The sequence below is a fragment of the Ailuropoda melanoleuca genome, chromosome 6 (genome assembly GCF_002007445.2).
Source record: "Ailuropoda melanoleuca isolate Jingjing chromosome 6, ASM200744v2, whole genome shotgun sequence".
Taxonomy (NCBI): domain Eukaryota; kingdom Metazoa; phylum Chordata; class Mammalia; order Carnivora; family Ursidae; genus Ailuropoda; species Ailuropoda melanoleuca.
The window spans coordinates 7,773,294-7,794,000 of NC_048223.1; the positions used below are offsets into that span (position 1 = coordinate 7,773,294).

Genomic DNA, 20,707 nt, shown 5'->3' on the forward strand with positions numbered 1-20,707 from the left:
GCTCCTGCATCCTAGAACGCCTTTCTAGCCCAGGAGGCAGCCTACTCTCACTTCCATCCAACCATCCTTTCCCCCTCAATTAGGTTCATCTGTCATATATTCTCAGGATACAATTAAGTATTGACAAATGGGTGCCTTTACCACAAGACTATAAATTCTGTAAGGGCTAAGACCGTTCACCAGTATCCCTAGCTTCCAGCACTGTACTTGGCACACAACAGGTGTTAATAAACCTTTATTAAATGAATGCAAAAACAAAAAGCACCCAAACACCAAGCCCTCTAAAGCCCACTATACCAGGCACTGTTACCAAGCTTTACAGATGCAGCACTGGGTCACTGCAAACCACCCTATTTGTCACCTATGGTAAAAGGAGTTAATACCTTTGCCGAACATAAAAAAGTCAAGAGGCTGTTCAGACATGGTATAAGGAAACACACACACACACACACAAACACACACACACAACCAAATCAACACTGCTAGCCTAAAGCTGAGCTAAATAGGACAAGCAAGGGCCATCTACTGCTCACAAAGTTGTCACTGCTCAAACAAGTTAAAACATTGAAACACAGCTTCGAAACACTGAAAAATGGCTTACTATTACAGCTTTGGCTCAAAGGAAGGAAAAGAGCAATACTTTAAGCTTTACTGATATGCTTTGTTCTGTTAAAGACAACAGGCCCAAAATGGAGTCACTTACGCTAAGCCCCATGTCACCAAACTGAAACTGAACTTAGTTTGGCTCTCCCAGAAATGGAATCTTAAACCAGTCAATCAGGAATCAACTGATCAGCATTAAGTAAGTAATCTGCCTGATGATGCCCTGCTGTCCCTTATAAGGAAAGTAACCTTGCAATAACCAATCTGCCTTTCTGCCCAGTATAACTTCCTTATTCTGCTCCTGTCAGCCTATAAAATCTCTTGCCTTGCATAGCTCTTTGGTGCTCCTTTTTATCTGCTACGTTGGATGCTGCCCAATTCACAAATCACTGAATAAAGTCAATAAAATCTTTAAAATGTACTCAGATGAATTTTGTTCTTAAATAGTTTAAGCTCCAGGGATTTGGCCTTTGTCCCCTGAATGCTCAGACTAAACTGGAAACAAACTTTTAAAATAACTTTAAAAAAAAAAATACTAAAACTTCAAAGTAATAAACATGTGGGTATAGGATTAAAAAAATTGTGTGCATGCACTGGCCCATGACTTCTAACTATGCTACGAAGAAATAAGTCACTGCTGTCTCCTGCTTGTGTCAGAGGCCCCCTAGAGCAGCCTTCCTGAGGGCTACTTTAGTGTGACACTGACGTCCCACCACAAATGCATCAATGTCCCCAACAAGACTTGCTCATTGGACAGGAGGAAACTCATGATGCCAGCCCCACCCATGTGCCCAGTACCGTTCTATACACTCTGTACATACCAATCCGATGAAGCTCACAGCAACCTGATTTTCCAAATGAGAAAACTGAGATGCGGAGAGGCTATGTAACTTCACTGGGGTCACTCAACTAGCAGGCAGCATAGCTGGGATGCAGACCCAGGCAGTATGGCTCAAAAACCAGACTCTCCATTTCAGATTCAGGAGCACCAAGAGGCAAAGAACTTTCTTGGTCTCAAAGGCTCATATGCTCCCGACCCCAGCCTACTTACCAGCGTGGGAGTGTGTGGCAAATTGTCAGCTGGACCTGAGCAGGACTGCCACATGCAGGGGAGAAGTTATGCCTTGTGATATGCTGTGATGAAGGGGAGCCTGAGAGCCAGGCTTGGCCAGGCAGGTGCACTGGTGAGGACTGCATCCTCCTGCCAGATGGAGGGGGCCATTTCCTTAAAATGCACAAGGATGCCATATGGACCACCAGGTGGCCTGGTGGTGAATACTTTAGGGAAATTCAGAATTCTCCATACTATTCTACTTTTGTTTTCCTAAAAAAAAAAAATTGTAAACTTCAAGGTAATATATGATGCTCATAAATATTATTATCTTATATTAAAGGTTTTATTTTTAAGTAATGTCTACATCCAATGTGGGGCTCAAACTTACAACCTTGAAATCAAGAGTTGCATACTGTACCAAATGAGCCAGCCAGGTGGCCCAATGTTATTAATTTTTGATCCATTTCTATTTCAAGGTAATATTTATCAAATGTCTACCACACACCAGCTATGGAGCGCAACACAGGGGCTACCATAGGAAGTCGGTATTGAAAGGGCGCGGGAGTGGAGAGATTAAATAAAGCTCCTGAACCAGGAGAAGTGAGAGACCCCAAAGCACTGTATTAGTCCATTCATGAAACAGAGCCCTACTGAAGGATCATTCAGGATAAGGCAGGCCACGGCCAGTCTGGGATAGTGGCTGAGAGCCTGGATTTTGGTGCCAGGTGGGCCTGGCTTTGTCATGTTCTGGCTATGACCTTGGGCATGTTTCTTAAGCTCTTTGCATCTCAGCCACTTCATCTGCAATGAAGCTGAAAATAGAATCTACCAGGCTTAACATGAGGATTAAATGATAATACCTGTAAGGTGCTTGGCGTAGTATCTGGCACAAAGCTTCCTAAATTAACTATTATTAATATTACTATCACCAATAATTAGTTGCAAATGTCAGTAGGAACAAATATTGCAAGCCTTGGCCCCAGGCCCCAAATGCAGGAAATGTGAAATTCCTCAATGGCAGGGACAAACGCTCTAGTTCACTGTGTGCCCAGAGGTCCCCACACCCCTGCCAGTGCTTACTATCCCAAAGGGGCTCAGCAGTTGACCATTCTTTCCTAATGCGGATGGCAGCTGCATCTGAGCCTTAGTTCCTATGTGGGCATTCAGTTACAAGTATTGTCTAAATTCTTTTTTTTTTAGTTGCATTGTTTGTTAACAGTCTTCTTAGCAGGTGTGAAAAAAAGGTACCCAAATTCAAATAAAAATCACTCAGCTTGGGGCGCCTGGGTGGCTCAGTCGGTTGAGTGGCAGCCTTCATCTCAGTTCATGGTCCTGGGGTCCTGAGATGGAGCCCGGCGGCGGACTCCCTGCTTAGCAGGGTGCCTGCTTCTCCTTCTCCCCGCTCCCTGGTCCTGCTCTCTCTCTAATAAATAAATAAAATCTTTAAAAAAAAAATCATTCAACTTAGGTATTTGTTAGCAATTCTGGTAAAAGTCTTGATAGGAAGGAGACCAAAATAACGTTTAAGACATATACTAAACCATCTATAAATTTCCATGATGTGTACTTGTCCTCTTAAGTCAGATCACTCATATTATGCTATATAAGGCAAAGCTAGGGTACTGTCAGTTTATCGGGTTACATGTTTTAGATAGCAACATTCTTTTACCTTCATAAAAAAGCCTCTCCTGGGGCGCCTGGGTGGCTCAGTTGGTTAAGTGACTTACTCTTGATTTCAGCTCGCGTCATGATCTCAGGGTCGTGAGATAGAGCCCCATATCGGCTGGGCGTGGAGCCTGCTTGAGAATCTCTCTCTCCTTCTCCCTCTGTCCCAACCCTCACTTCTCTAAAATAAATAAATAAGGAAACATTAAAAAAAAAAAAAAAGCCTCTGCTGTGCTCTGCTTCTTCACCTCTCCTGTAGAGAGACTCCAGGCAGACCATGTTTGCTCCTATCCCCACATACCGTGGGACTTTGACAGGGCAACATCTTGGGACCCCCCTCCTTCTTACTTTAAACTAGGACTCTAGTAACATGTCAGTTTGCTTATGATTTATTTTAGAGAACACTTAGGTTTTTTTGATTTTAGAATTTTTTTACTTCGTGTCTCAGTTTAACGGATTCATTAGATTGTGGTTTGTTAAAAAAAAAATTGGGGGGTTAATTTGGGGTTTAACATGTTTGTGTGCTTATTTGGGATTCCGGTTCAAGCTTCCACTGAAGTCCTTGAAGAAAATTTCTGACAACTGTCCGATGTAGTCAGTAGTTCCAAGTCCTCCTTCTCCTGTACCACTGGGCTGTCCTTTTTCTGTCTGTACAGTTTTAGCTTTAGACTCAGAGGGTAAAGCAGGGCGTCTGCTTACACACTCCTGGGTTTAATTTCAGTTCTGCCACTTACTAGCTGTATAAACTTGGACAAGTTAATTAACACCTCTAGACCTGTGGGGTTTTTTTTGTTTTTTTAAGATTTATTTACCTATCTGAGAGAAAGGGAGAGCATTTCCTCAAGCAGACCTCCTCGCTGAGTGCAGAGCCTGACACAGGGCTCAATCCCAGGAAAACAAGATCATGACCTGAGCCAAAATCGAGTTGGACACTTAACTGGCTGCATCACCCAGGTGCCCCCAAACCTGTTTTTTTTCAATCTACAAAATGGATATAACAGTGCAACTTAGTTCTTCATAGGATTAGATGAGAGAGCATGGATAAAATGCAGTATCTCATTCTATTGCTCTTTGCACCCTAATTTTCCATGAAAATTCCAGAAAAGAATACCTACAATTCTTTTCTTTAGCCCATCTCATTTTGATTATAGCAACCAATTTACTGCTTGTTGACTGAGAGGTTGCTGGAATCAGGGGCCATTTTGGGCGTTGGGGTTTCTCTGAAGCTGAATGGAAAGACAGGTAGCCTGGAGAGTCTCAGGCTTCACAGGCTTCCAGGGAGCCTGAGCAGGACTAGTTCTGACAGGCTGGGCAGGTGGGAGGCAGGCTGACACAAAAGAAAAGAAGTTAACTAAAAAAACACTCATGGAAGGTAAGTGCAAAAACAAATATTTAGCAAAATAAGGGACTGTGGGTAATACAGTGGGAGTTCCTATATTAAGGTTTTGGGAGAATATGTTGACCTAGGTACAATAATACAATTGAAAGAACAAACATTTACTTTGAAAGAATAAGTACATGCACCATGATGGTAATATTATGATACATAAAGCCAAATACAAAATTAGTGACTGTTGTTTTGGGGGGGTCCTACAAGCCCATTAAAGACACCCCACCCCACAACCTTACTGCAAAGAATAAGCAGAAAAGAAGTCAGTGGCTTCTTTGGGTCCACACATTGCTCCTTCCATTCTGGGTAAAGGCACTGAGCAAGACTGCCCTCAGACCGTCATCTTAGCCCCAGATCAGATTAATATTCAGTTTCTTCACACACAGAAATGGCAAAAACGTCCAAGCGGCCAGCCTCACCAGTGCTCGTAGACAGTTAGGAAAGGCAAAGCATTTTACAACGTGAGTGCTCTGTTTCCTCCACAGCTTAACTCTGGTCCATCCTCACCTCACTGGGAAGGGGGCCTTGAAGCACAGTAAAGAAGTTACGCCCTGAGTGGCAGTCAATACCAGCGGGAAGGAGAGGAAGCAGGCAGAGAATGTTCTGCACCAGAAGGGCTGGGGCTAGATGCAGAATACAGGGGAAGGGAGGCCATGGGGGAAGGAGCCTGGGGCTCCCTCCCAAGGAGGCCTCTGCACTGATGCCCTTCCCAGCGAACACAGCTCCTGGGAAGGTCTGGCTACTGTGTCACTGAGCCTGCCCATGCTGCTCTTCCAGGTGTCGTGGGCTTCATAACAGGGTTACAGTCATAAAAGCAATTCCCTAAGGCAGTTCCTAAGTCTGAGATTAGGCAGCCCCTATTAAAAACATGATCCCTGAAACAGCTCTGCCTTGGCAGCAGCTTTTTTAGGGTTGTTTTGAGGTTCTTTCTCATTTGATGACCACAGCCCATCCCCAGTCCAGAGAGCTGTGTCCACAAGATGGTGCTGAGTCCACACGGAGAAATGCTCTTGTGTCCTGGGTAGCTGGTAATCCAGACCCCTAAATCTTTCTCAAAATGGCAGATGAGTAGGCACTGCTCCAAAATAAATAGACATTGAGTGTTCTAGGTAACAAAAAGCAAAGATAGTCTTTTTCTTAGTGGATGCTGCACTCTAACTCATTCTTAGTTGGCCACAAATGGCTTCTGGAGATTCTTCAGATGGGGGGGTGGGGAGGGCTCCACCCAGTGCAGGCATTTCCTCCTCAGAGGAGCAGTCCTCACGGGCAGCAAAGAAGGGGCCCTCAACAGTGGCCTCTGCCCCACGACAGCCCTTTGAAGGTTTACTCTGCATGGCCCCCTCCTTGGGATAAACATCAAATTCCTTCTGCTATTCCACTGCAAAGAGGGTTTTATAGACAAAGGAGCATTAGACTTGGTCCAACGCTCTCGTTTCGGATATGAGAAAATTGAGGCATGGAGAAGTCAAGTGACTTGGCCTAAGAGCTCATGGTTTGACCAAAACTGGTTGCTAGACTTCTGGTTCCATACGCTTCACTATACCATGTTCAAAGGCAGATGCTGGGACCTGCTTACTAACAGCATGACCACAGAAAGGACTTGACCTCCCTGAGCCTCGGTCTTCTCATCTATAAAGTGAACACTACACACTTCACAGGGTGTAGGAGAATAAACGAGAGTATCTGTGCACTCAGCAAGTGCAAACAGAAGTGCTTGATAACTGATTTTTATTTATAACACACGGGTGTTTCTTTTTTTGGCATGGAGTTCTCCTTCTTCCCTGTTTTCTTCCTCCTCCTTGGCTTCCAAACTTCCAAGCCTGAATTTTTTAACTGAAGTTCAAAAATTCACTCATTTATTCTGATTGGATTTAATCACGTTCATTTTGTTCATCATCTCCAGTGTGTTGGGATATTTTTAGAATGTCAATTCTGTCTTATAATAGACCTATTTCCTTCACATGTCACACAGATTCACGCTCCAGAAACTTACAGGTTAAGTTCAAGATGGCGACGTCTGTGACAAAAAGGCAGGACTGTTTTCTGTGCCCACCTCTAGAGAGTGGCAGGAAGTGGTCATTCTATACACACACACATACACACACACACACCCCCCCGCACAGATCATTTTTCAAGATCAGGACTTGGAAAATATTTTTCAATCTATCAGAATAAAAAAGATAAAGCCTTGGTTTCATTTTTGAGGAGGAAGGAGGTTGAACCTACACAATGAGGAAGGACCCTGTAAAGAACAGCTCTGGCTGTGTTAATGCATTAATATATTCAGAATCAAGACACTGAGACCTCAGGGTACATGAGCTCTTGCGCTGAGATCCAGAAAGCTTCTGAGCTGCAGAAAAGAAAACTTTTACTTGGGAGAACAAGATGTCAAGCTCCATGGAGTTGAACTGTGGTCCCTGGGCTGGCCCTTGGTTACAGGTGAACCAATGCAAAACCCGGACCAATTACATTCTCTCAGCTCTGTTGTTTCAATAAGCACAACAAGACTCTAATTTTCTAACCACTATCTTCATTCCCACATCCTCCCTAACTAGCTCATGCCATTTGTTTTTCTGGGGCTTACCATACAGCATCCTCGTACTCTGCCCCACTGGGAAATCAGACAACCTACAAGTGTTTCAGGGCCCATATTCACTGACCCAGCAGAACACCACCCTTCCCCAACCTGACACTTCCCAAAGGCCAACCTTCTGGACCCAAACAGAGAACAAGGACAAGGACACTCAGGCTTACTCCTGTTTAGCCCCTGACCATTTACAAACCACTTTCATACATACCATTTCATTTTCTTTCTCACAGCACCCCTACTGGCTGTGAGATACTATCACCATTTCAAAGATGAAGACGCTGAGGCTCAGAAAAACGACGCCAAAATCCTAACACCACATATCACGTAATTGAAAAGGCTCGGTTTTCAACCCTGATCTTGTGACTCTGGGTCACAAACTCCTTCTAGCATAATTAAAAGGAAGACTGTATTTATGCGATTCTAAATGTTAGTATATATAAATCACCATCTCATCTTTTGAGTGGTATGTTTAGTGGCTTTGTTTATGCCAAATCCAGTGCCAAATGTGAATATGCCACTCAAAAGACTACTTATCAGGAGCCACTTTGACCCACAGAACCAGTTTTTCCTGAACAGCTAATACCCCATTAACACTGCTGGCCAGGTGATCATCCATGCATTCCACAATGTGTTCTCTGCCATCCTGCATTACCTGATAGCACAGCATTTTGTTTAATTCATTCTGTAAAATGGGAACGATGTTTGAGATGATTATTGGGTTAGTTAAATGAAGCAATGACTATGGAGACTGTGACTAGCAAGTATTCAATTAACGGCCCTACACACAACTACAACTACTACAATTTCATTATGCTCATTACAACTAAGTAAAGTTTTGTTTTCTTAACAAGTGTCTGATGAGGTATAAGGCAGCATGGGCTCAATAATTCAGAGAAGCAGAAACACTATTTCATCATCTTGTTTAATCCTTTATTTCTATCCTCATTCAGCAACCTCCTGGAGCCCACAGTCTAATGGAAGAGACAGACATGCAGACAAACAGCTCCTCTGTGGTGATTAAAGTGCTCTACCAAGTGTGCCCAGGACTCTGGAGGACGCAGCCTTAAACTGAGTTTGGGGAAGGAGAGTCAGGGAGAGAGGTGGAACCAAGTCTTGAAAGACAGGGAGCATTTCTTTGGATTCCAAGGGAGGAAAAACCTCTATTCCAGGCAGAGGTCTAAGCAAAGGTACGGAGGTGTGAGAGCGAATGACACACTGAGGGAATGGCAGAAAGGTGGGGATGGCTGCTGCACAGGCTGCTGGGAGGGCCTGATGGAGATGGAGAGGGAGAGATTGGCAGGGACCTAGTTGTCAAGAGTTCTGAATGTTACCAAGACTTTGGATTTTATCCTCTAGTCCAGAAGTTCTCAACCCTAAACTGCATAATGGAATCACCTATGGGGATTGGATAAAGAACCAAAATTAGGCGTCAACCAGAGATTCTGATTTGTTTGGTCTTGGGTGAATATCGGGTATGGCGATTAAAAAACAAAAACAAAAAACACCTCTGCATGATTTTAATGAACAGCCTGGACACTGGTGAGTCATTTAAAGGATTTTAAGTGGGACTCATTTGGCAAATTTGCAGACAGATCATTCTGGGAACCATTTGGTAAGAAGGATATGTGCAGGGAGTCTAGAAAGAAGGCAAGGAGAAAGTGGGGAATGAACACGGGAGAAAGATTTGAAAGCTATTTGGATAGAAGAATCAACTCACTGGAAGTCAGAGGAGAGAGAGAGAGGGAAGAATGAAGGTTGACACCCCAGCTCCATTACCTCGGTGTGTCACTGGCAGGTAGGGAACTGGATCAGAGAGCTGGTTGGGGAGGATGATAATGAAGTGTGTGCTCCCTGAGGAGCCTGTGGGAAATGCAGGTGGTGCCCTCAATCAACAGGCATCCAAAACAGACCTTGCTGCTGAAAGACAGCTGGGCTGAAGATTCAGATGTGTACTGCACTGACACACAAGAGGTGGTTGAGAACACAAGCAGGGAAATGGTCCAAGGAAGGCAGAGTGGACGAAGAGAAGGAGCTGGAGGAATACCACTACTGGGGGGTAACATGTATCAGAATCACCTGGAAGCCCTGATTAAAACTTCAGTTTCTGGATGCCACCCCACACCAAAAGAATCAGAACAGTCAGGGGTCAAGCCCCAGAACTTGACTTTTAACAAGTTCTTAGGCATTTCTGAATCAAGACTAGGACTGGACACTGTTATTGGCTTCCTAATAACGCTGTAACAAGTTACCACAAACGTGGTTACTTAACAACAACAGAAATTTGTTTTCTCACATTTCTAGAGGCTGGAAGTTTGCAATCAAGGTGTCAGCAGGGCTTTGCTCTCACTGAAGACTCTGGAGGGCAATCCTTCCTTGCCTTTTCCAGCTTCTGGTAGTTCTAGGCAGTCTTTGGTTTGTGGTTGTCACCCTAATCTCTGCCTACGTCTTCACATGGCCTTTTCCTTCTGTGTTGCCTCTCCATGTGTTTCTTATAAGGCTGCTTGTCTTTGGATTTAGGGCCCACCCCACAATCCAGGACGAACTTACCTCAAGATCCTTAACTACCTTACACTTGCAAAGACCCTTTTTCCAAATAAGGCCATATTCACAGCAGCGGGATATGAATTTATCTTTCGGGAGCCACCATTCAACCTACTACAGACGCAACTCCTCTGAATAAATAGGAGAGGGAACTGAGATCCAGAGCTCCAAGCTACGTTCCCTGACAGTGGCAGGAAGAGAAGGAAGAAAAGAGGAAGAGAGAGAGCTGTTGTGGGGACTAAGATCTACAGCTGCACCCCCAAGCCTTACACTGCTCAAGGGACAGGCCGCTCGGTGTGCAGGGCACGAGGCCCTCTGAAAGCACCACGCAGACTGGAAAAAATCACCCTAATCATAAATAAACAAAATGCTAGACCACGTTACCCTCAAAACACACGTGAAAGCTTTGAAAGTCTAAAAAGGCTTTTCATTAATTCACTTTCTAAATTAAGTTGATAGGAAGTTAGGATTTCGTCTCTAAGACATTGTGGCCACTTTGTCCTCACTGCCCTAGTAGCTTCCAGTCCAGACGAGCCACCGAGGCGGCACTGGTTATTGGGATTGGTTATTTCTATCTTTCAGAATGGTTCCTTAGAAGCAGGCAAAGCTCTCAGTCACCAACATGAAAGAAGGTTCAGGTATACCACCCTTCTCACATCTAGCAGGGTCCCCCAGTCCTTACTGAGAGCCCATCTCCTCATTGTCACACTGCTACACGTTCCAGCTCTGCAGTCTTATAATGTGCGTCGCTTCCCTGACACATGAATGTTTTCTGGCCTCTTACCACAGGAATTTCCCTTCTTGGCAACATGGTTGGCATGGCCATAGAGCCGTGGAAAGGAACCAGGTGCTACGTTCAGGTTAAAGTCACAGCCAGGGGACACTAGCCTTCAGAATCAGATTCCTAGTGCGGTCAAAACCACCCCATCACACATCCGATGGTATAATGTAAAAGGCACATCCTCCCAGCCCCTACGCCCTAAGACTGTCCCAAAGTATCTCCTAGATAGCAAACCCGTAAGGACTGGTCTCTCTGCAAGCCTGTCCCTGTGCTTCACCACGCCATCTAGAGCAGTGTTCTCCATGCATTCATGTGCAGAGTCAGCTGGGCATCTTGTGAAGTGCACTTTCTGATGCAGTGGGCCTCGTACACGTGGCCCGTCTTCATTTATGCCAGGGTGGAGACAGCTGAAGACAGCTGAGGTACACAGCTGAGTTGAAGGTTTAAGAAAACCAAGTCCCCTTACCTGCTGGTGAAGTGATACTCGTTATGATGGTGAGGAGGAGGATGCCAATGACAATAAGAGCTAATATTTACTGTGCACTTTATACATGCGGGGCCCTGTGCTGAAGCTCTTTATAGACATTATGACTCAGCTCCGAGAGAGCTAAGGAAAACAGGAGCGGGTGAAAGAGACTGAGAAAAAAGGCAAGGCATTATAAATTCCAGGATGTGCAGAAGGTCAATCAAATGTCAACAGAGACAGAGGCCAATTCTCACACTGTCCCCGTCTGGGACTAGTTAGGAAGTGGCTAACTGCTTGATATTTCAGAAAGCATCTTTGGGCTGAGCCAGTCAACACCAGAGACTAGCTATATGGCAAAATGCCTGCTGTCCTTCACTGTCACCCCATGGCCTGGTGCCAGCCAGGTTAGCCTCTGCAGTCTTGGCTCCGTTCCGCTGCCTTGGGAGTAACATGCCTGAACAGGGAGTGGCTTCCTTTGGTGGGTTCTTGCTGTTCTATCCTGAAATGGACACACTGAGCACCGAGCAGCTTAATCAAGGCTGCTGTGTCTGATGCCTCTTCAGATGTCCTCCAGATGTCCTTGGCCATACATGCTGCATTTTACTGCTGATTCTACTGACAAATTGCTTTGTCTGTATGACACGGACACAGTTTATCTTCCAAGTGGCTCCCATATTTGCTGTGACATGGAGAAGGTTCAATGACCATTACTTTTCCCTGGGATGGGTCTTGGAGAACTTCAAGCCCAATGCTCTGCAGGAAAAGACTGGGCAAGCTGCCGCTGAGGAAATGCAGACTGGTGGGCTGAGTCAGACGGTGTGGCTCTCTGACTGGCATGTGGGCAGCCCAGAGGCTGGAGTCAGCCTGCAGAGATGTTTCATCTGGTCCTACAGTATTTTTAAAAAAATGTTATGTCTCCAGTTTGCCACCGTTTTGCCACTCCATCTTCTCATACCCAGCCCACACTGAACGTTCATATTCTCTTCCTAACCCTGTGTGTATCTTTAGACCCTAATCTACAATAACGTAAGCATAAACCACTTCTAAGTTTTATTCTGCCTACGACGTTTCAGTCTCTGTTCAGTGATTCACCGTCCTCCTAAAATTTATGTGGTGAGGTATCAGTACTCAAGCTTCTGAAACTACCGAAGTATTCCATCTTAACGAAGGACAGGTGGTGAGAAGCCGTGACATGGAATATATTCGGGTCACAGAATATTTCTTCAGGATTCCTCCAGTTTGTTCACACCCATGTGGAAAATTTCTTAATATATGAATCCTAGGGGGGCAGAGTGGCACAGAGAAAACTCTTCACTTTGCTCCAAAAGTCACTTTAACCCTAAGGTCAGCTTGAGCTCCACAAAATCAGATTCATACTCTTGGAGATGCCCGGCTTTCCTTTTCAAAAGAGGCTCCGTACTCATCATTCCCAGATGATGTAGTGAGGGAAGCAATAATTGCCGAGAATGCATAGGCCTTTACCAGTAGCTCCTTACTGGGTCAGAGTATTTTGGACAACACCATGCTTCACCACTGCGTCACACAAATAACAATTCTAAAAACTAGACCACAGAAATGCAGCCTGGACAACCTACCAGTCCGGGCTTCAAACAATGGGATCAACACAATAAAGCATATCCCCCAAGATCACAAGTGTCTCCAGAGAATCTCTGTGAACTACTCAGTAGAACAATGGTGGTCAACCCGAGGAAACAAATCCTGCTCTAGAGACCCTGGAGTGGGGGTGGGGATGCAGAGCTGATCTTTTTGGCCTCTGACGCTGGTCCGGGGCCTCCCGGAGAAAAGCTGCTGACGCTCTTGCCCTGTTCTGCCCCACTTCCTCCCCACTGTCAATAAACAGCCCATGGTTCGCAGTGTTTTCCCCCCCTGGTAAGGTGCCAATGCGCAGAGATCATGTTCACCGACCCGAGCTCTCATATATTCAAGTCCACGTACTACTTTCCTTGCACACCCATTTCCTCCTTCCGTGTTTTCCATCATTTCTCTTCCCCCTCCCATTTTTCCAGTTTGAAGCCACCGCTGGCAACATTGTGATCTCTGGCGCAAGGCCAGGCATGGCAGCACAGATCCCCGAGGCGGCATGGGATTGTGAAACAGTCACCTCCGCCCTGGGTCCAGGAGATACAGGTGACTGGCAGCGCTGTCGGGCAAGCCCATCGGTAGGCCGGATGTACAGCTAGAGGCACAAGGGCTTCTGCACTGTGGAAATGCTGCAAAAACTCTGGCCGGTCACTCAAATGGACACACAAAGAAATCGCCTGGGGAAAACTGGTGGGTGGAAAAGGCAGGAGGAGGGAAGACTATGAAAGGAACTGAGTCCCAGGGAGCTTCTGCCAATTTCACTCCAAAAGGCACTACATTGAAGCTGAAGGACGGTTTCTGGCAGTAGTCAGGTATCCGAATAGTTCGTCTGCTCACCTGTAGGACCGAAAGTATCTGGGGGCGGGGGCGGGGAGAGGGCCAGGGAGCAATCACAGCAATAAGTAAGCTGTCTACACTAAGAAAAATGGTGAAATCCCCCAAACAAACCCAAAGCCACTGCAGATAAAAACCCACAATAGGCTGTTTAAAAAATTATGCTTTTAAATATACTGATCTAAAAAAAAATCTGAAGAACAGGCTGTTCTGCAGAAGAGCTCGAGTTTCTGCTTGTGCTTTCATTTTAGAAAACAAATGCTCTGAGACTTTGCAGGGGGAGGAGCTTCTCGCAGGGATTCAAACTCACAGAACATGGCCACCGGGCTGAGAAGCCTGAACACAACCAACAGTACACTCAAGCGACCTTCTGGGAATACAGGGCACTTACCTTTAACGACAGTAACTGTCTAGAGACAGATAGAACCCTTTTTTCCTGACCAGTAACATAAATCAAGGCTTCCGAAAGATTTGTATGCTGAACGCCACAATGACTAAACACCCGACTTTTTTTTATCCTCCCTAAGCAAGGGAACCTCATGGGGCGAAGAAATAGGTCATTTTTAATGTAAGGTAGCATCGAGGATCGGAGGTAAGACTCCCATCTCAACTTCATTTAAAAAAAAAAAAAAGGCCTCAAAAAGTATTTCCTAAAATAGAGACGCACGATCACCTTATCAGAAACTCGTAACAATAAATAGAAAAGAAAGTCTTAAAAATAGATGATTCAAATGTGGCAAAAAGCTCGAGTGATTTCCTGAAAACGTCAAAACCAAAACCAAACATTGAGAATGTTAAATATACAACAAAACAGGGAAAGAGCCTCACTCTGCAGTGCACATTCGTTCAGGAAAACACGTGTTTCCCAGGTAATCAACGGTGCTTCTGTGCACAAACCCAACTCACAGTGTGTAGTGGCTAAAGAGACTCTGGAATCGCTAGACCTCGACAGGAAAAAATTTAAAGGTCACGTTCTTTTTTTAACCCTATTTAGCACAGCATTCAGGTTAGGCCACTTCGCTGACGTCTGAGTAAAATCCTTTTCAGGGCTTCATGTCACTGCCACTCACTGCTTTTTCCATCTATCCTAGGGTCGTCTGCTTCCTCAAGGTGGTCCTCCCGTTAAAGCAAAGGCGGAACTCCCGTTAGTCCAAGGGAAGGGCAGAACACACCACACAAGGTATGGCTCTGCAGCCGGCACCCGGAAACAGGTATGACTTGGGCTCCTTGTGAGACCGTCAGCTGCTTCCACCCACCCTCATGAAGACAGCACGGAGACCTTGAGGAGCTCTGCTCTTTGAGCTCGGGTCAGGGACTTCAAGACCAGAATAAGCCGGTATAAGCAGGGACAGACCAGAATGCTGAGTAGATGGGGTTTTTTCTTTTTTTAAGATTTTATTTATTTATTTTAGTGAGAGAGTGAGAGTGCACACGTGTGCACACGAGCAGGAGGAGGGGCAGAGGGAGGAGAGAGAGAATCCTAAGCACACTCCCCACCCAGGGCTCGATCCCATGACCCCAAGACCATGACTTGAGCTAAAATCAAGAGCAGGATGCCCCAAATGACTGAGCCACCCAGGTGCCCCACTGAGTAGATTTTTTAAAAAGGAAATCCTAGAAGCGAATCAACCTTCTAACAGAGCTCAACCTTCTAACAGAGCTAATCAGAAATCTCTATGTCTACACGAAAATGCATACGAGTTGGGGGGAGACTGCGATTCCGAATGTGGTGGGTCTCTCTTGCCTGGCAAGATAATAAATGCGACTTTGTTTTTACTGAATTGGTGGTCTTATTATCTAATTGTAATCAACTCTACAAATAACCAGAAGTTGTTCTAACACATGAACAGGAAAAATAACACAAACAAGAACAATATGCAACTCACAAAGCAGGAAGGAAGTGACAGCTCATATCTATCTCACCTTGCACAAAGCCTGCCTTCATGGATTGCTGAAATAACCCCAGGATGTTCCTCCAGGATTTAACAGCCACTGGATTTCTCATGAAAATGCAGCATGGGATGAACACATGGCATAAAAGAGGCTAGCAAAACACACGCATACCAGTGGCCAGTGAAAGCTGGGTCTTCCTCTTCATGTTCTTCTAGAAAACATTTAATTCCTCTCAAAGCTAAATTATTTTATAGCTTAGTAATTTGCATTGAAATAAGAGAGAAAAAGTGCTTTAAAAAACAGGAAGCTGCCTTCTGCCTCTCCCAGTTTAAAAAGACATCTTCTTGACTGCCTTATTTTTTAAAAAAATTTCTAAAGATTTTATTTATTTATTTGACAGAGAGATTGCAAGCAGGGGGAGTGGCAGGCAGAGGAAGAGGGAGAAGCAGGCTCCCTGCTGAGAAGAGAGCCGAGGTGGGGCTCGATCCCAGGACTGTGGGGTCATGACCTGAGCGGAAGGCAGATGCTTAACCTACTGAGCCACCCGGGAGCCCCTCATGACTACTTTAATGGACAAGAATCCAAGAGGTCAACAGGATGGAAGTTTTGCATCATGGTGTCCAACTGCATTTCTAGAGGCCCAGCTGGCATTATGGTCCACTCTCTCCAACAGAACAGCTTCATCCCCTCTTTAAGCTTTGCTTGCTGACTGCCATCTTCTGCTCTCCTGATCACCTGCCCTGGGACAGGACCCACCTGCTTCTGCAGACAGTGTACTGGACTGGACACTGGACACCAGGTTCTCTTCCCAGTTTGCTACTACCTGCGTGATCCTGAGTAAGTCCTATTATGTCTCCTTATCTAGAATGTGAGGAAGTTGGGCTAGTTTATTTCTAAGGTTCTTTCTTGCCACAAAATTTGAAAACCATGATTTCCTCCCTCCCATTTTATCATCTTTTGATTGATTCCCAGCCAGTCTCCATCCTTTGGTAAGAATCCTAATTTTCTCCAAAACAAACAATCTCCCACCCTTAAATTCGCACGCTTTCCTCAAAAGTGTAGAAGGTAAAAGCAGAACCCAAAGCCTGGCTGGTACTAGTCTATCTATGAGGAGAGTCAGAAGGAACTCTGAAATCAGGACCCCTGGCAGACCTCAAACGTGGAGTTAACTCTCACCCCACCTTTACACCTGCTTGTCCCAGCACCTCTGCTTTTCTGCTGGAGAGGGAACAGAATTACTGCATCTTAGAGCTAGAAGAAACCCTGGTCATCATTGAGCCAAACCTTCTTTGGTTACAGATGAGAAAACCAAGCCAGCAAAGTTACATGCCTTTCATTCCCAAGGCAGCACAGTGGGTCATGGGGACAAGTCCCAGGCCTCCTGGTTGGTCTGCTCTCTCACACCATGGGTTTTATATCTTCCCCAACCTCCTTCTGCAGGGCTCTGGGCTCTTTCCCTCTCCCCATGGTAGCCTTCCTCAGGGCCTCAGAGGGTCGTCAACAAACACCTGCTGAGCACCTCTAGGCAATCCCCCAAAGAACTGTTCTAAACTTTCAACAGCATGGTGACTCTGGGAACACTGAGCCTTGCACAGGGACAGTAACAACTATAACAAGACACAAATCAATGGGTCTCATTAGTGTAGAAATCCACTGGTGTTTTCACTTTAAAAGGAAAGCTTGCAGCAGTACATGGACGGTACATAAGGACAGGTCGGGGAGGTTGGGAGGCCCCACGAGTGGGAGGTCCTGGTCTGGTACCTGGCACATAGCTGATATTTGTTGAACAACTTCAAGTTTACACATTAGCCCTGCTCCACCTGCTTCTTGTCAAAAATTCTGAGGTTACAAAAATATCAGCGACAAGGGGCTCTGAGTCTCTAAGCTAAAATCAGGAACAGTGATCTATTTCATATTCTCTATATGTGGCTGGGGAAACAACATGTGGTACTGAGAGAAGAGGCTGGATTTTGGAGTCAGGCCCCAGAGTGTGAAAATCTCATCTGCTGCATTACTGAGCCTCTTCGCCTCAACTTCCACCACACCAGGTTATTTGGCTGTTCTCGTAAGATGGCTGAAATAATGCACATTCGGTACAGCATTCGCTTCATCAGAGCTGCTCCATCTTCCCCCCTTGGGCACGATGGGAATAGACAGGGAAACTTTATTTCTAGGAAGGCTCCAGGTCACTGGCAACCTCCAAAAGAAGCAAACCATCAGCAGAATGCCAACAACGTTATCAAAGGACTCGGTATAATTTAAGACAATATATTCCTGTTATCTGATTTTAAAATTATGTACAAGGAGCATAAAGCACAATTCAATATGAACAAGTCAAATAAGTCTTATATTCTCCATGCGTAGCTTAAATGTCTCAATTCTTTCTTGTGAATAAGCAAGGGAGAGCTAGCACTAGGAGGAAAAATAGGATCAATTATTTTCTCATCTATAAAATGAGGTTGGGACAGATGAGCAATGTGAACTGGCCTAAAAATTCTACAATTCCAAGATGCAGACAGGCAGAGAAATGTAATCAAATAGCAGAGATGTTTACCAACCAGAGGACACTGAGTCAGATAGAAAAATGCGTCAAAATATACTTTAACGGCATCACTGGGCAATGGTGCTGCCATTAAATATATTATTTGTCACAACACTTAAAGCTACATCGCTTCTGCAAACTCTGGGCACAGGGACAGGGTGTCACCATTTATCCTACAGGAAGAGAAGCTGATTTGCGAGTCACCCGGTACTGCTGTGAAATGTGCTGCAGTCGAAGATGGTCGGGGGCGAGAATCCCAGCATGCCTTGACTATCTGGGGCTCAGCTGTTTTTGTCTTATTACAGATAAAATCCACCAACGTTAATGATACAAATATAAAACACTGGGGCATAGACTTATCTCCGACAGAAACTGGATTTGCAGTCAGCATATCAAGGCTTGGGGGCAAACTAACAGTTGTGAATCCTCATCTTGCAGTGCCTAAGATTCCCAGGCCCTCCCCCAAATCTTCATCCTCAGAATCTCTGGATGGTGGGCCTGGGAACCCACATTTTAATAAATTCCCCAGGTGGATTCCTATCCATATTAAGTTGCCAGTCAACTGAATTATCACGAGATAGATTAGCTACAGCGGGAGGAATGCTCTTTCTATGATAAAATCAACACATTAAAATGAGTCATAAAGATAAGGCTTTGTGTATAGATGTATATTACACAGAAATTTACATACCTATACAAGGTTGTAAGGGGAAGGGAATCAACATTTATTAACTTCCTACTATGGTACAGATCCTGACCAAATTATATATTACTCAATCTTCAAAATAACCTTATTTGAGTTATAGATGGAAAAAGTTAGGCTTAGAGACAGAGTAACTTTTCTGAAGTCACAAGCCTGGAAAATGGCCCGGTGAGGTTGTGAAACTAGATTTATCTGACCCCAGTCTTCTCATTCCATTGTATTAAGCTCATATGCCCATGAAAACACACACGCACACACACGCACACTCTTTCTCTCTTTCTCTCTCACACATACATGCATCATACGATAGCCATTTAGTAAAAGGCAAAGGGATTAAATTATTTAGCAAACCTCTTGCATCAACAGAAATGTAGTTTTTAAAGAACTTATCCTATCAACAGATATTCTTTGGTCTGTCTGCTCACAACAGAATAAAGTGTATGACTACTACCAAAGCCACATTTAAGAGCTGGAATTTTAGCAATCAGAAGTGTTTTGGGGGCTAGCGAGGGTCAAATTTAACAGTGATTCTTGATTTGTGCAAGCTACAAATTCCTGGAAATGAAACCATTTAATATTTATTCTGCAAGTCATATTACCTCAAAAAGAAAAGCACCAACAACAATGATCTAGCCCTTGTCAATCCAATGGCATCCTGAGCCCAGCACCCCCCACCTGGCCCCAGCGTCTGGCACTTCCGGCTCCCTCTACTGGGAAACCCCTTCTGTGGGCTGCTACAGTCTTATTCTCTTACAGTTCTTCCTCCCTCTCTTGACAGACTTCTCTCTAGGTCCTCCCTAGGTCCTTCCTTCTTTTCTCATAAGGCTCCATCCTCAACCTTTGCCTCCTTCTATTCTCTCTCTAGAAAATCTTTTCTAGAAAATCTTTTCTCCCACCTCCTGACTTTTTCTTGTATCTTAATGACTCCCAAGATAGTTCTAGCTTTCCTCAGCAGCACAAAGCCCCCTGGGGGCTGTCACGACCTCAAACTCAGCACCTCTGAAATGCAGCTCCTTACCCACCTTTGAAGTTTCCCTCACGGGCAGCACTACTGCAGAAATCTCAGTGGCAGCCTTAGCTATTCCTTCACTAAGATGTCAGATTGGGTTCTTTCCTTTGCATCTGTTCCTTTCCCACATCACTGCTATCACCCATTTCAGGGCTTCCCCTCCCACACTCCCACCTTCCCTTGATGAACTGCGGGAGCCTTCGTTAGAAGGCTGGTCTCCCTGTCTCTGGCTTCTGCCCTGCCTTTTCCCCCCGCATTGCTCTCCCCAGGAGCTACTCACTACAGCATGCCCCTGATACACAGCGGTGACACTCCCCTGTTCAAATATATTCAATGACTCTGATCGGTTTAGTACATTCATATTTCCCAGCTGGACATACAAGACCATTATTGTTTGCCACTGAATGTTCTCAGTTTTATTTCCCACTTGATTCCTGGATAGGCCCGTTCTAACTCAGTTGGACTCACTACCTTTCCCTAAATATGGTCCATGCTCTCTTGTTCTCCTGCTGGTCTTCCTATCTCAAATGCCTTCTCCCCTCTCTCTCTTTTCAAAGATTTATCTCTTTTAAAGATTTTTTATTTATTTGAGAGAGAGACTGCACGAGTGTGTGCATGAGTGGGGATGGGGGGGTTGGAGAGGAGGGGCAGAGGGAGAGGGAGGAGCAGACTTCCCGCTCACCAGGGAGCCAGACTCGGGGCTCAATCCCTGAGATCATGACCTGAGCAGAAGGTAGACACTTAACCGAATGAGCTACCCAGGTGTCCCTATTTATTTACTTTAAAGTGAGGGAGTTGGGCAGAGGTAGAGGGAGAGAGAATCTCAAGCAGACTTCCCACTGAGCATGGAGCCTGACATGGGGCTTGATCTCATGACCCTGAGATCATGACCTGAGCCAAAATCAAGAGTTGGATGTTTAACTGACTGAGCCACCCAGGCGCCCCTTCTCCCCATCTCTTTTATGGGAACTCTACATCCTTCAAGGACTTGCTTAAATGCCTTTTCCCAAAAAGAGTCCCTTGACTCCTAGAGG

The 20,707-nt window shown here is 45.1% G+C and overlaps 1 protein-coding gene across 13 annotated transcripts in view; it reads right to left on the bottom strand.

Annotated features, from left to right (window-relative positions):
* ZBTB38 (zinc finger and BTB domain containing 38) overlaps window positions 1-20,707 on the bottom strand; it is a 94,891-nt gene that overhangs the window by 38,529 nt on the left and 35,655 nt on the right. For 2 of the 13 annotated variants that reach the window (XR_004625991.1, XR_004625994.1), the window contains one exon: window positions 6,478-11,977. The exons of 9 other annotated variants lie outside the window; for them this stretch is intronic. Coding sequence is in view for 1 of the 4 variants with exons in the window: in XM_034661897.1 (XP_034517788.1) it covers window positions 1,655-1,708 (54 nt within the window). In the remaining 3 variants the exon portion in view is untranslated. Of the gene's footprint in view, window positions 1-1,654; window positions 1,928-3,020; window positions 3,081-6,477; window positions 11,978-20,707 lie in introns of those variants that run through there. 2 more of the 13 variants (XM_034661897.1, XR_004625993.1) reach the window with 2 other exon arrangements.